Here is a 12,284-nt window from a genome sequence, read left to right as displayed (position 1 = left end):
CCTAAATAAATGGAGAGGTATTACATTGGATAGGAAGAACTCAGTATTGTCAAGATGTTACTTCTTCCCAACTTGATCTATAGATTTAATGCAATCTCAGTCAAAATCTCAGTGAGTTATTTTGTAGATATTGACAAATTGATTCTAAAGTTTATATGGAGAGGCAAAAGACAAACATAATCGTCAACACATATTGAAGAAGAAGAAGAACAAAGTGCAAGACTGACACTACCTAACTTTGGGACTTTTTGAGACAGTGTGGTATTAGCAAAGATTTGACAAATAGACCAATGAAACAGAATAGAGAGCCCAGAAGTAGACCCACATAAATAGAGTCAACCGATCTTTGACAAGGGAGAAAAGGCAGTAAAATGGAGGAAAGATGGTCTTTTCAACAAGTGGTATTGGAATAACTGGACATCCACATGCCAAAAAAATGAATCTAGACACAGACTGTATACCCTTCACAAAAATTAACTCCATGTGGAGTTAAAAAGAGTATCTAGCAAGAGCGCCTAAAAAGAGAAGAGGTGAGAGTTGGGACCCAAACTCCTGGAAGCCCCAGTATTTAAGTTGTGGGCAGCAGAGATAGAGCCAGAAAAAAAGGTTGAAAAAAGTTCAGAGAGGTATCAAGAGAATCAAGGGAGAATTTGTGCCTTAGAGACTATACCTTTGATCTATGGAAATTTTAACTTCAAATGACCATTCTGAACCATTGCCAAACAATGCCTGAATCATTGATTTTGTTTTGTTTTGTTTTGTTTTGTTTTCATTTAATGTATTCTGTCATCACCAATAATCCTAAGTGGCAATCCTTTTCAATGAGGCTATCTGAAGTTCAGACCAGGTCACCATGAACAGAATCAAGCCTCCCAGAAATAAACTGAATCCTGGTCACCTAGAATATATAAACTGGCAGGGTGCCTGAGGGTGCAGTATGTTCTCAAGAGTATTCTTAAAGGCTTCGGGCAAGAAATTTCAGCGTGTTTTTCTTTTTGATGACCTCTAACATAAATAACATATATGTATATTGGGTAATTAAGATGACCACCTTGTACCCCTGGTAACTAATTGTTCACACCCAGTTTCTATGCCCTCATTTCCACTTGCATTGATATTCACATTGGCAACTTCAATTGTCCTGAGAAAAGGAGGAAAACCAAAAGAAAAGGGGAGCCAGTACTTAAAGTGATATCTCAGCATCCTTTATAAATGGGGTCTTGCAATAATTCAAACATAGAAATGAGGTTGGTTATTTGAATCATCTCATGGTACTTAGAAATCTAAATGTCTTCGGTGTAAAAAAAACCCCTAAATTGCAGTAGTTTGTACAAAACTCGTGTTGAGAATAGCAGTTTACTTACACTAAAGCATCATCTCTTACATTAAATGAAAGTAGTAGGTTTGAATTTTAATGAATTTGTTTCGGGTGTATTATAAATTTTGGGGTTTCATAATTTTATAAAAGATAGCAGCAGCAGGAGTTAAACATTTGCAAATCAATCCTGCTGGAGCCATAAGAGGTTTTTTCACTAAAATGGATTGTACATTTCCAATAAAAGGGTCTGATAGCCCCTTCTCTGGTATTTTCAGGGCCTGTTAACAAGAGATGGTGGTTTTGTTTTGAATTTGAAACTCTTTCTATATTTCTATATCTCGAAGCCAGTATTTTTTTAAATTTATTGAAACATAGTTGATTTGCAATGTTGTGTTAGTTTCTGGTGTACAGCAAAGTGATTCAGTTATACATATATATAAGAGTTTGCATCTGCTAATCCCAAACTCCCAGTCCATCTCTCTCCCACCCCCCCTCCACTCCCACTTGGCAACCACCAGTCTGTTCCCTATGTCTGTGAGTCTGTTTCCTATGTCTGTGAGTCTGTTTCTGTTTCGAAGATAAGTTCATTTGTGTCATAGTTTAGATTCCACGCATAAGTGATATTGTATGGTATCTGTCCTTCTCTTTCTGACTTTCTTCACTTAGTATGATAATCTGTAGGTCTGTCCATGTTGCTGCAAATGTCAGAGCCAGTATTTTTATATTGTTAGTTTGTTGCATTCCTTTCCTTTTCAGATAAAGTTGTCTGACTTTGGTTTCTGTGCTCAAGTTTCCAAAGAGGTGCCAAAGAGGAAATCACTGGTTGGCACACCCTACTGGATGGCACCTGAGGTGATTTCTAGGCTGCCTTATGGGACAGAGGTAAGGGAGTGATGGTCATTGTTGGGGAGTGGCAGGGTCTGGTTAGGCTCTGGATGTAGGGGTTCTGAGATCGTTAATGACCACAGGAGATCAGGATAATGACTTTTAACTCCACATTTGATCCCCATTCACTAGGCTTGTCACAAAGTAGGTTGTAGAAGAAGGGAGACTGGCCATCCCTGGGATATTGCCACAACATTGATCCAGGAGCATATTTAGGTCCCAAGTTGACAGTGGGAGAGAGTCACTCAAACTAATATCTTACCCTCAGGGCCAAGAGTGCACAAAGCGAGAAAATGCAACCTGAAAAGTGGCCGGAGACACACAGATGAGTAGGTGTGATGATTCAAAGGATAGAACGTCAGAGAAAGCTCCACAGGATTGGGGTTAATATTTGGAAAAGAAATAATGTTTTGCTATAGGAAAAATCATATACGAATATTGCAACATATTTTAAAATATGGCAAAATGTTTGTTTCCTCGGAAAAGGAAATAATCACTCATAATCTATCTTTTAATTGGTTTTTGTTTTTTTAATCAAAAAAATGTTTGATCTTTTTTTATTGAATGAAAGATTCTTTAAATTCTACAGTGCTTTATAATTTTTTAAAGTTTCACACACATGGGCTTCCCTGGTGGAGCAGTGGTTGAGAATCCGCCTGCCGATGCAGGGGACACGGGTTCGTGCCCCAGTCTGGGAAGATCCCACGTGCCGCTGAGCCTGCGTGTCCAGAGCCTGTGCTCCACAACGGGAGAGGCCACAACAGTGAGAGGCCCGCGTACCGCAAAAAAAAAAAAAAAAAAAAAAAAAAAAAAAAAAAAAAAAAAAATTCACACACATGATTTCATATAATTCTATAATAAACTTCGCTTTTTTAAAAAATTCTCTATCCCTGTACTGCCCTTCCTCCTTTCCCTCTCTCCACTGGTAACCGCTAGTTTGTTCTCTGTCTCCATGAGTCTGCTTCCTTTTTGCTTTATTCACTAGTTTGTTGTAGTTTTTAGATTCCACAGATAAGTGATATCATACAGTATTTGTCTTTCTCTGTCTGATTTGTTTCCCTTAGCATAATGCCCTCCAAGTCCATCCATGTTGCTGCAAATGGCAAAATTTCATTCTTTTTTACGGCTGAGTAGTATTCCATTGTATATATACCACATCTTCTTTATCCATTCATCTGTTGATGGACACTTAGATTGCTTCCATACCTGCTCATAATCTATTAAGGGACAAGGTTTGGATACATAAAACGAGGGGCCAGAAGTGGAGGAGGACCTTCTAGGGGGATGATAGTGTGAGTAGAAGCTCTGAGACACACACACACTACACACACATACACACAGAGGCAAGGAGCTCGTTTCGCCTGGGCACACAGTGTTTCCACACATCATGGTGCAGACGGTGATCCTAAGAGAGGAGAAGCCTGCAGGTGGTGGCACAGACCAGTGAGCAAAGGAGAGTGGCAGAAGTTCAGGCGGACTCTGCTCTCCTTCCCCAGTTTACTTGCCCTTGGATGAATAACTCTGGTCCCAAGAGCATCAATTCTCAGTGAAGGTCACTGTGCGGGTGAGAGCAGGAGTATGAATAACTGATAAGAGGTGTAATGAGGCTGGGAGGGGGAGGCGACAGTGCCTGGGAATTTATAGCACGGCTGTGGCTCCTCCTTATCCTGACTTCCCATTCTTTACCCAGAAAGGATTGCTGCTGTCTCTCCCTTTCTTTCCCTCCATTCCCTGAACATGGTTTTATAGATCATGGTTTTGTGCACACTGCTTCAAAGTGATAAAACACAAAGGAATGGGTTTCCCTGGTGGCGCAGTGGTTGAGAGTCCGCCTGCTGATGCAGGGGACACAGGTTCGTGCCCCGGTCCAGGAGGATCCCACATGCTGTGGAGCGGCTGGGCCCGTGAGCCATGGCCTCTGAGCCTGCGCGTCCGGAGCCTGTGCTCCGGAGCGGGAGAGGCCACAGCAGTGAGAGGCCCGCGTACCGCTAAAAAAATAAAAATTAAAAAGAAAACAAAGAAAAATAATACGGCGGCAAAACACTATTTTTAAAAATCAAATTAATAGAAGAATCAGTATATATTGTGCTGTGCAATGTAGCTCTTTGGAGTTTGTTATGAATATGCCAAAAACTTTTCTTATTTTCTTATGGTTTAAATGCAACTTTCCTCTCTGTTCATAACATAAAACTTTGGATGGTTTTCACATCTGCCCTGTAGACCATGAACCACCCAAGTTAAAAGGATTAGAAGAAAGTTCTAAACTTCAGTGTTAAGACATTCACGTGTATCTAATTGTCAGAATCTTCATTGAAGTTGTATTTTAAAAGCAGACAAAGACCATTAGCAAACACTTGGTCACTCAACAATTCAGCCTATATATATGAATTGTATATTTTGAGAGGTTACAAATCCCATGTTAATTTATGAATGAGTATGAATCTATTGGGGTCCCTGACACATCCAACCTTTCAAAAGGTTCTCTTTGCCTGAGATAATCAGTGTGCTGTGCCTAACAGGTGGACATCTGGTCTCTCGGGATCATGGTGATAGAGATGATTGACGGCGAGCCCCCCTACTTCAATGAGCCTCCCCTCCAGGCCATGCGGCGGATCCGGGACAGTTTACCTCCAAGAGTGAAGGACCTGCACAAGGTGAGAAGCAGCAACCGTTGCTGAAGTTCAACATCATTCTTCGATTTTTCCGTCTCTCTGTAGTTTTAAAGACTGGCATATCGCATCCAGGAGTAGATCCTGGTTTATGGGCATGGACTTTGGAATTCGAGTTGTTTGCATTCAGAGCTCTGCTATTCTTGTTCACTCGCTTGGGCAAGTGAGTCAGCCACTCCATCTCTGAAGCTCATCTGTAAAATGGGGTACAGCTGCTCCTCTTTCATGGGGTTGGCTCTACTCTGCACTCCCTCCTTGAGAATCTATTGCATGCTGGGGACTGTTCTAATGGCCGGGATATAGCAGCTCAAAACCCCACATTTCCTGACTCTCATAGAGGTTGCATTCTAGTTGGGGAAGCAGTTAATAACCACACACAGATGGATGAATAAAATAATTTCAGAGAGTGGTACCTGCTATGAAGTGAATAGAACACTGTGATGTGATGGAAGGGGTCGGAGAGGGGGCTGGAAGCTAGTTCTGGCTGAGGGGTGAGGCCCTTTCAGGGGACTAGAGCCTGATTGGAAAGAAGGAGTAAGTTATGCAAAAAGATCTGGGAGAAAAATGTCCCAGGCAGAGGGAGGAGCAGTGTGAAGACCCTCAGCCAGAGCAAAGTGGGCATGGGGAAAGGGTGAGGCATGTCAGAGGGTAGGCAGGGGCTAGATTGTGCAGGGCAAAGAGCAACATGTTTAAGGGACCAAGTAGGGCCTTTCCTGTTTTCCCAAGATTGTCAAGTAGGGCCAAGCTCAGAACATATGATACTAAGTCAAAGAACTGCCACTGTGGGGGCCACCAGTGGGGGCAGAGCTTGCTGAGAGGTGCTGTCTCCACAGATCAACTCTATAAATGCTGACCCCTCCCATCCGCCTCCTGACAATAAGAGAGGGAGTGAGGCTGCCTTAGGTGAGGGGATAGTTTGTAATGGTTGCTTCTCCTCTTCCCTCACCCCTAAACCTTATGGAAGAGCCCCAATAGAATCACTCATAGAGGTTGTGTGGATCTGCCAAAAAGATGGGAGACTGCTTGAATTGAACAGGAGATTGAAATTTGTACTGCATTGGACTGGGTTTAAATAATAAACAGTGGCTAAAATAGTATGGTATCAAATAATCCCACACCCAGTACGAAGGAGTGTGATGTTCTTCAAAGTCACAGACAAGAGCAGCTTTCATCCTAATGGTTAAACACTGGAAACCTTCCAAGGTTGTTTCCCAAAGGGATAAGTGATATGTGGGGTGATTCAGCAGTGAATACTACACAGCAATGCAAAGGATACAGCTTTTGCCACCCACATCACGGATACATCTCACAGACACGATGTCGAGTGAAAGCAGCTAGAGAGAGAAGGGTTGACAGCCAATGACTCCATTTCTATAAAGGACAAAATCAGGTAAAAATTTATCTTATCAGAAGTCAGCATAGTGGTGACCCTTTGCAGGGAGACAGATATTTATTGGAAGGGGGCTGAAGGGAGAGATGTTCCATATTTTGATAGGGGTGGGGAATATATAGGTGTAAATATGTGTTTAAAAAAAACTACTGTAGAATATAAACTTTTTATACGCTCGAATGTATGTAAGCTATACCTCAAAAAGTAAATTACACGAAATTAAAGGAAAAATGCTGTCTGTGTCAGATATCCTTAACAGAAGTTTGTTTCTCTTCAAGAAAGGGATTCCACAAAGCCTAGATGGTTTCAGTGGTTACACAGAAAACTCATTCCATGTTTACACCACTGTTCATCAAACATGTGTGGCCAGCACCTATACACAGTAGGCACTTCATAATAGCTGCTACTGTCGCTATTATACCACTATTATTTTATTTAGTAAATATTCTTTGTCATACCATCATTTACTCCTATTATTTCAGACTTGAAGAAGGTAAGGAAAACAGAATATGTTAAGAAAGGCAATTCCTGCTTTTGCTTCCATAACCTCTTTCTCCTCAACCTGACATTCTGGAATTTGAAGTTGTTGATAGAATGACTTTCCTGGGAATTCTCTGGGAACCCATTTTAGGGGAAGTGGGTTGGGTGTCTGTGTTAGTCCTCAAGATGATATCTTGCGTTTTCACAGGTTTCTTCAGTGCTTCGGGGATTCCTAGACCTGATGTTGGTGAGGGAACCCTCTCAAAGAGCCACAGCCCAGGAACTCCTCGGACATCCATTCTTGAAATTGGCAGGTCCGCCATCTTGCATTGTTCCCCTCATGAGACAATACAGGCATCACTGAGCAGAGGATTCATAGAGGTGACAAAGCTAGATGAGAACATGAGAATAATTCAGGAGAACACAAGGAAACCAGAGAACATGTAACAGACCTGTATATTCCAGACCAGCTGATTGATGAGACAGTGTGTTGACTGGCAGGGTTTGGCAGACCAGGGCATCTTCTTGTGTCTTAAACAGGCATCTCTCCACTAACAGCTGGTGTGGTCATTTGGAACACGGCTTTAATAAGTCATTATTATATTTTTCAGCCTTTCATCCAGCAAATCAGAATGACTCAGTACAAACTCCGTTATGATATATCCTAGCCACATGCAGGGTAACGCACAGGATTTTCTATATTGAAAGAATACTTTTCTGGCAAAAAATAGAAAGGATAACAAAAAGCACTTTTTCTTAATGGTAGCAGTGTAATGTATTTTGCAATGAATTTGTAATTTTTCTGTACAATAGTTTTGATAATTTATAGTACTTTGATGTCACGTAGCCATTGTATCGGTTGAAGTAATACTTGTTTACTAGCAAGAGTTTGAACAAAGTCTTTCCTACTTTTTTATCCCTTTCAGAAAACCAACAATTCTTTAGGAACTTTGAATACTGAATGACTCTCAATCACCGTCAGCTTTAGTAGAATATCTTTCTTATCTTAACAAGTGTCTTATGTAATGGAAGAAGACTTAAGAGTGATGGTGATGGGGGTGCACATTCCATTTATCCAGCCCAAAATAATACAGTACAATAAAATGTGAGCCACAGTATACCACCAAAAGTACTCCTTGGGAGAAAGCTAAATATTCTGAAAAATCACATTTTCCTTCAAGCCTGTTAGTAGCAAACCATCTTTTGCACAGCAGGATGTTTCCCCTAGTACCCTCTCTTAAAGGGGTATGATGTCCCCTTGGGGCCAAATTTCCCCTCCAAGGAACAATTTTAGTGCTAGGATCATTTGATGTACTTGTAGGAGGCTGTGAGCTCCACGTCCTACCCCTCCGCCATCTTGATCCAACAACCCAGTGCTAGGATCATTTGGACTCCATTCCCCAAACTGAATGTTTCAAGAAGGCTGTGAGAATTCCAGTCTCACAAAGGGAAAAAAGAGAGAAGTGGGCAAGATGTTTGGTTTTGTTTGTTACTGTTTTTAAAACTCTGTGTGCTAGCACACCAAACTCTTGTCTGTAATTTACCTTCGTCGCTATTGTTTCTGTATCATACTGGAAGTCTGGATTCTAGAGAATGAATTAGGGAGCGGGGATTTTCCCGGGTGTGACTCGAATTCAGTTGTGACCATGTTCTGTGTTTCCGACATAGGAGAGTTGTGCTGCTGACTAGATCTTCTTGAATGTTGATAAACACGAATGACTACTACAATACATTTTGTGTTGCTTGTTGGATGAATTTGCATGTTAACTGTAGGCCAATATAGATTTGCCTTTAAGACTCTGGAAAAGCTACATAGTCATCATTAGTTTCTATTACTTCTGCATCCAATGAAAGCCATTTTTTACCAAACTGGAAAACCAGAGGCTTTTCTTAATTTCACATACTGTAACAAATATGAATTTAAAATTGTGAAAATGCTCTGGTTGCTCTAAGCCTAATTAAGAATGTTTGTAATTAATAGGTTGCTAATTACTTATTAAAGTTAAAAAGGAAAAAAAAGACATAAAATGACCTTCTACTGATTAGATTTTCAGTTTTTCCCTAAACTGGAAATGCCTCATTATAAATAGGATCTATAATTTTGTTTCATAAAACACAACAAATCAATGTTTTATGTAAAATATTAATATAAGTATGTACGAATTAAAATAATCTAAATCCAGAAAATGGAAGTCCTAAAAGTTCATGGAACAGACTGTATTCATTTAACCAGGACTATGTAGAAATAGAAAGGAAAGAAAAAAATCTTATCTTAACCAGAGAAAATATTAAAAACCATTGCAGAAAATAGTGGATTTTGGATTCCAAACATTTTCGACAGTGTAATAGAAATTTTTCTGTAATTTTCTTATCACTGCCTCTTTTTTAAAGTCTTCATTGAATTTACCAAAAGTTACTGTAGCTTAAAAGGTTGTGTGAGCACTAACTATTGGCAGAAACTGCACTTGCAAATAAAAATAAATGTTTGCCTTTTTCCCATCGTGTTATTGGAAACTCTGGTAATTTCCTGAATTTGCTTCTTAAATAACAAGAATGGTGTCTTTATGATCTTGAGGAATGCAAATAAGTTGCTATAAAGTTATATGTAATATCATGTTGACACGAAGCAAAGATAAATATTCCCATCCCCACAGGTTATAAGCAGTGTAACACTATGATGTAGATACCACTATTGAAAAAAAAATTAAATTCTGGAAGGCCAAATTCAAGGAAAGCCAGATTCATGGCTGAAGGTTCCTACTCTGCTGTTCCAAAGATGGTGAATTGATCTGATTGCTTTTACCCACGAAAGATGTAAAAAAGGAGATGTTCTGGATTAGAGAAGCTCTCTGGTAGACTGGAAGAAAGTGTTGGGCCCCCTCCTCCTGTTTGGGTGACAAGGAAGACATTAACATTTATCCCATGAAGTTGAGAGTGATACTGGTAAATAAAGAGTTCATTTCTCACCTGGAAATTTCAGAAAGTGAAAACCCTCAGGAAATAACCTGAGATAGCAGGATGAGACCTCCTAATAGTAGTATATTGTGTACCAGGGAAGAGAAAGATGAAGGCAACCTTCCCCAGGCAGGTCCCTGAAGCCACTGGAAGGCACAGAAGAATACACCAATTTCTTCTGCTTATGATGGTGCATAGAGAGAGAGCAGGGAACACGGCAACCACTTAACTAAGTAATGGGGTGATACCCAACTTGAAGAGTACATTGGAGGTATGCACCATGGGGGGAAACAAAGGGAAATATGGCTGCTTTTCTACAGTGGACAGGGTCGGGGAGGAGCTGAACCTTACTCTAAAAACCACATATATCATCTACACCACGACCACTCTAAAAGCAGAGGCTGTAGTCTTCAGGTGGACACAAATGAAACTCAGACATCTCCTCTTCTTCAACAGAATATCCAAGGCAGCTGACTGCAGCCAGCTGGGTTACTGGAATCTCCCTTCCCCACAGCTCCCCATAGGTTTGAGCCATGAGTTAGTCTGAAACTCCATGATTTGAAGGAGGGACTCAGAAGAAAGAAAGGGAGGATAAGAAAGCACACCTTGTCCCCTGCCACTGCCTATCCACTCTACTTCTTTCTCTCTGATACAAGTTTAGCTCAAGCAAAGGGGAGGGGAGTTATTTTGATTTTGAATGAGATTGATTTTTTTTTAATGGATTAGACAGATGGAATCAGTCTGAGTTATGGTTGTGTCCCCATTACCCACTGGGACGAACACACTCAGTAGCAATTACTAGAAAAATAAAATCATTCCATGAAGTTATCAACTCAATGAGTTCAGACTCGTTGGGCAAACCGATCGAGTGAATGTCCCCGTGTCATCAAAGAAACGGTAATGAGATTCGAGGCAGAGAAACGACTGATTTGGTCTGAAGCAGCTACAAAATGTACAGGCAGGAGCAGTTCTGTGAAAGTCACATGATATAGTACAAATCCAAATTGTGCAGCAAACCCATCAATGTAAGTCTTGAAATGTGTGTATTTTGAGTTAAGTGAATAGATGACCTTAGTGTGGGTTCTGCCAAAAGGAGAACCTAAGACAGACACACAAGTCCTTCCTGGAAGATGATCCCAGGAAGCTCATTCAACATGGCAGAGTAGATACATGAGACCAAGAGGGACAGAAATTTGAAAAAAAGGTGTGTATTAATGAATGGGTCACCACTATGGGTGCCTGGGGCTCAGTCCCACTGCAGACCTTCTGGGAGAGATGCTCCAGAATTGTCCTTCTAGCAGTGAACTGGCTGGGGTATTTATCCACCATCTCCTATCCCTGGTTTGTTGAGAGTTGCTCCATCTAGGGCATCATCCCGCAGAACGTCCATCTTGCCCTGTAGGTGGGCAAAGTTTGTTCCCTCCAACTAAGAGGGAGGGAGACATGGGGAGCTGTGGGCAGGTACAGAAACTGTCAGCAAACGAGCTCCAGGAAAGACCGAGGGAACATGGGTGGGACCCCAGCAATGTCTCCTACATAAATAGATCTGATGAAGGATAAAAAGGGGACTTGACAAAGTCTGAGGGTTCCTGATTTCTGATTCAAAATATACTGTTTTAAAAGCAAAGGGATTCCTTATCCTGAAAGGTTTGCCCACATAGCAACTGCTTTGATAATTATGCCTCATCATCACTGGCAGCATTTTGAAAAAACATTAAAGCTAGAAAGGACTTCAAGGTCACATATGGTCCACCTTAACTGAGCCTAACCAAGTCCCCAACAACTTGTTCAATAACAGCACATGAATCATGATACCTGAATACACCACACACACACACACACACACACACACACACACACACACACAGAGAGAGAGAGAGAGAGAGAGAGAGAGAGAGAGAGAGAGAGAGAGAAAGTTCTGTTTCATGAGGGCAGGGATTCTTACCTATTTCATTCACTGATGTGTCCCCAGCACGAGACCAGGGTCTATAAAACACAAGATCGGTGCTAACAAATACTTATCTCATTTGTCACATAAGCCTTTGTGACCTTCCCCAGAAGACAACCTGACAGGTTCCGTCAGTTTAAATGACAACTGAAGTAGCCATCGGCCCTGGAGTTCTTAGCCTAATTTTGCACCCTGGACCCTCTTGGCTGTCTGACGCCTATGGAGTCCTCAGAAAAATGTTTTAAAATGCATAAAGTAAAATACATAGGCTTACAAAGGAAACCAATTAAAGCATAGTTATCAAAATATATATTTTAATGTTATGGTTATAATGCATTAAATAACAAGATCTGTGATGGGTCTAATAACTGCCGTAATTTCCAATAAGGAATATAAATGATTTTTGGAGGTATCTGCAACAAGTATAATGTGGTCATTTCTGCCGATGACCTATACCTAGGTCCTGCTTATACTACAGTGGTTTGGTGCCTATGTTCATAATTGAAGGAACTGCTACCTTTCATTTGAGGTTAGTAAACCTGAAGGTGTAGTTTTTTCTCATCCAAATTCATGGACTCCAACCGTCTCCCCGACACCCCCAAACTGACAACCTCCTGAGCAGTTCACTGGGCTGGGGAT

At 40.9% G+C, this 12,284-nt stretch overlaps 1 protein-coding gene across 1 annotated transcript in view; it reads left to right on the top strand.

Annotated features, from left to right (window-relative positions):
- PAK5 (p21 (RAC1) activated kinase 5) overlaps window positions 1-9,236 on the top strand; it is a 98,828-nt gene extending 89,592 nt beyond the window's left edge. The window contains exons 6-8 of the mRNA XM_060032892.1: window positions 2,075-2,200; window positions 4,723-4,857; window positions 6,951-9,236. Of these exons, the coding sequence (XP_059888875.1) occupies window positions 2,075-2,200; window positions 4,723-4,857; window positions 6,951-7,106 (417 nt within the window). The 3' untranslated portion in view covers window positions 7,107-9,236. The remainder of the gene's footprint in view (window positions 1-2,074; window positions 2,201-4,722; window positions 4,858-6,950) is intronic.
- Window positions 9,237-12,284: the final 3,048 nt, after the last annotated feature.

The sequence above is a fragment of the Delphinus delphis genome, chromosome 15 (genome assembly GCF_949987515.2).
Source record: "Delphinus delphis chromosome 15, mDelDel1.2, whole genome shotgun sequence".
Classification (NCBI taxonomy): Eukaryota; Metazoa; Chordata; class Mammalia; order Artiodactyla; family Delphinidae; genus Delphinus; species Delphinus delphis.
This window is presented reverse-complemented; position numbering and strand designations above follow the sequence as displayed.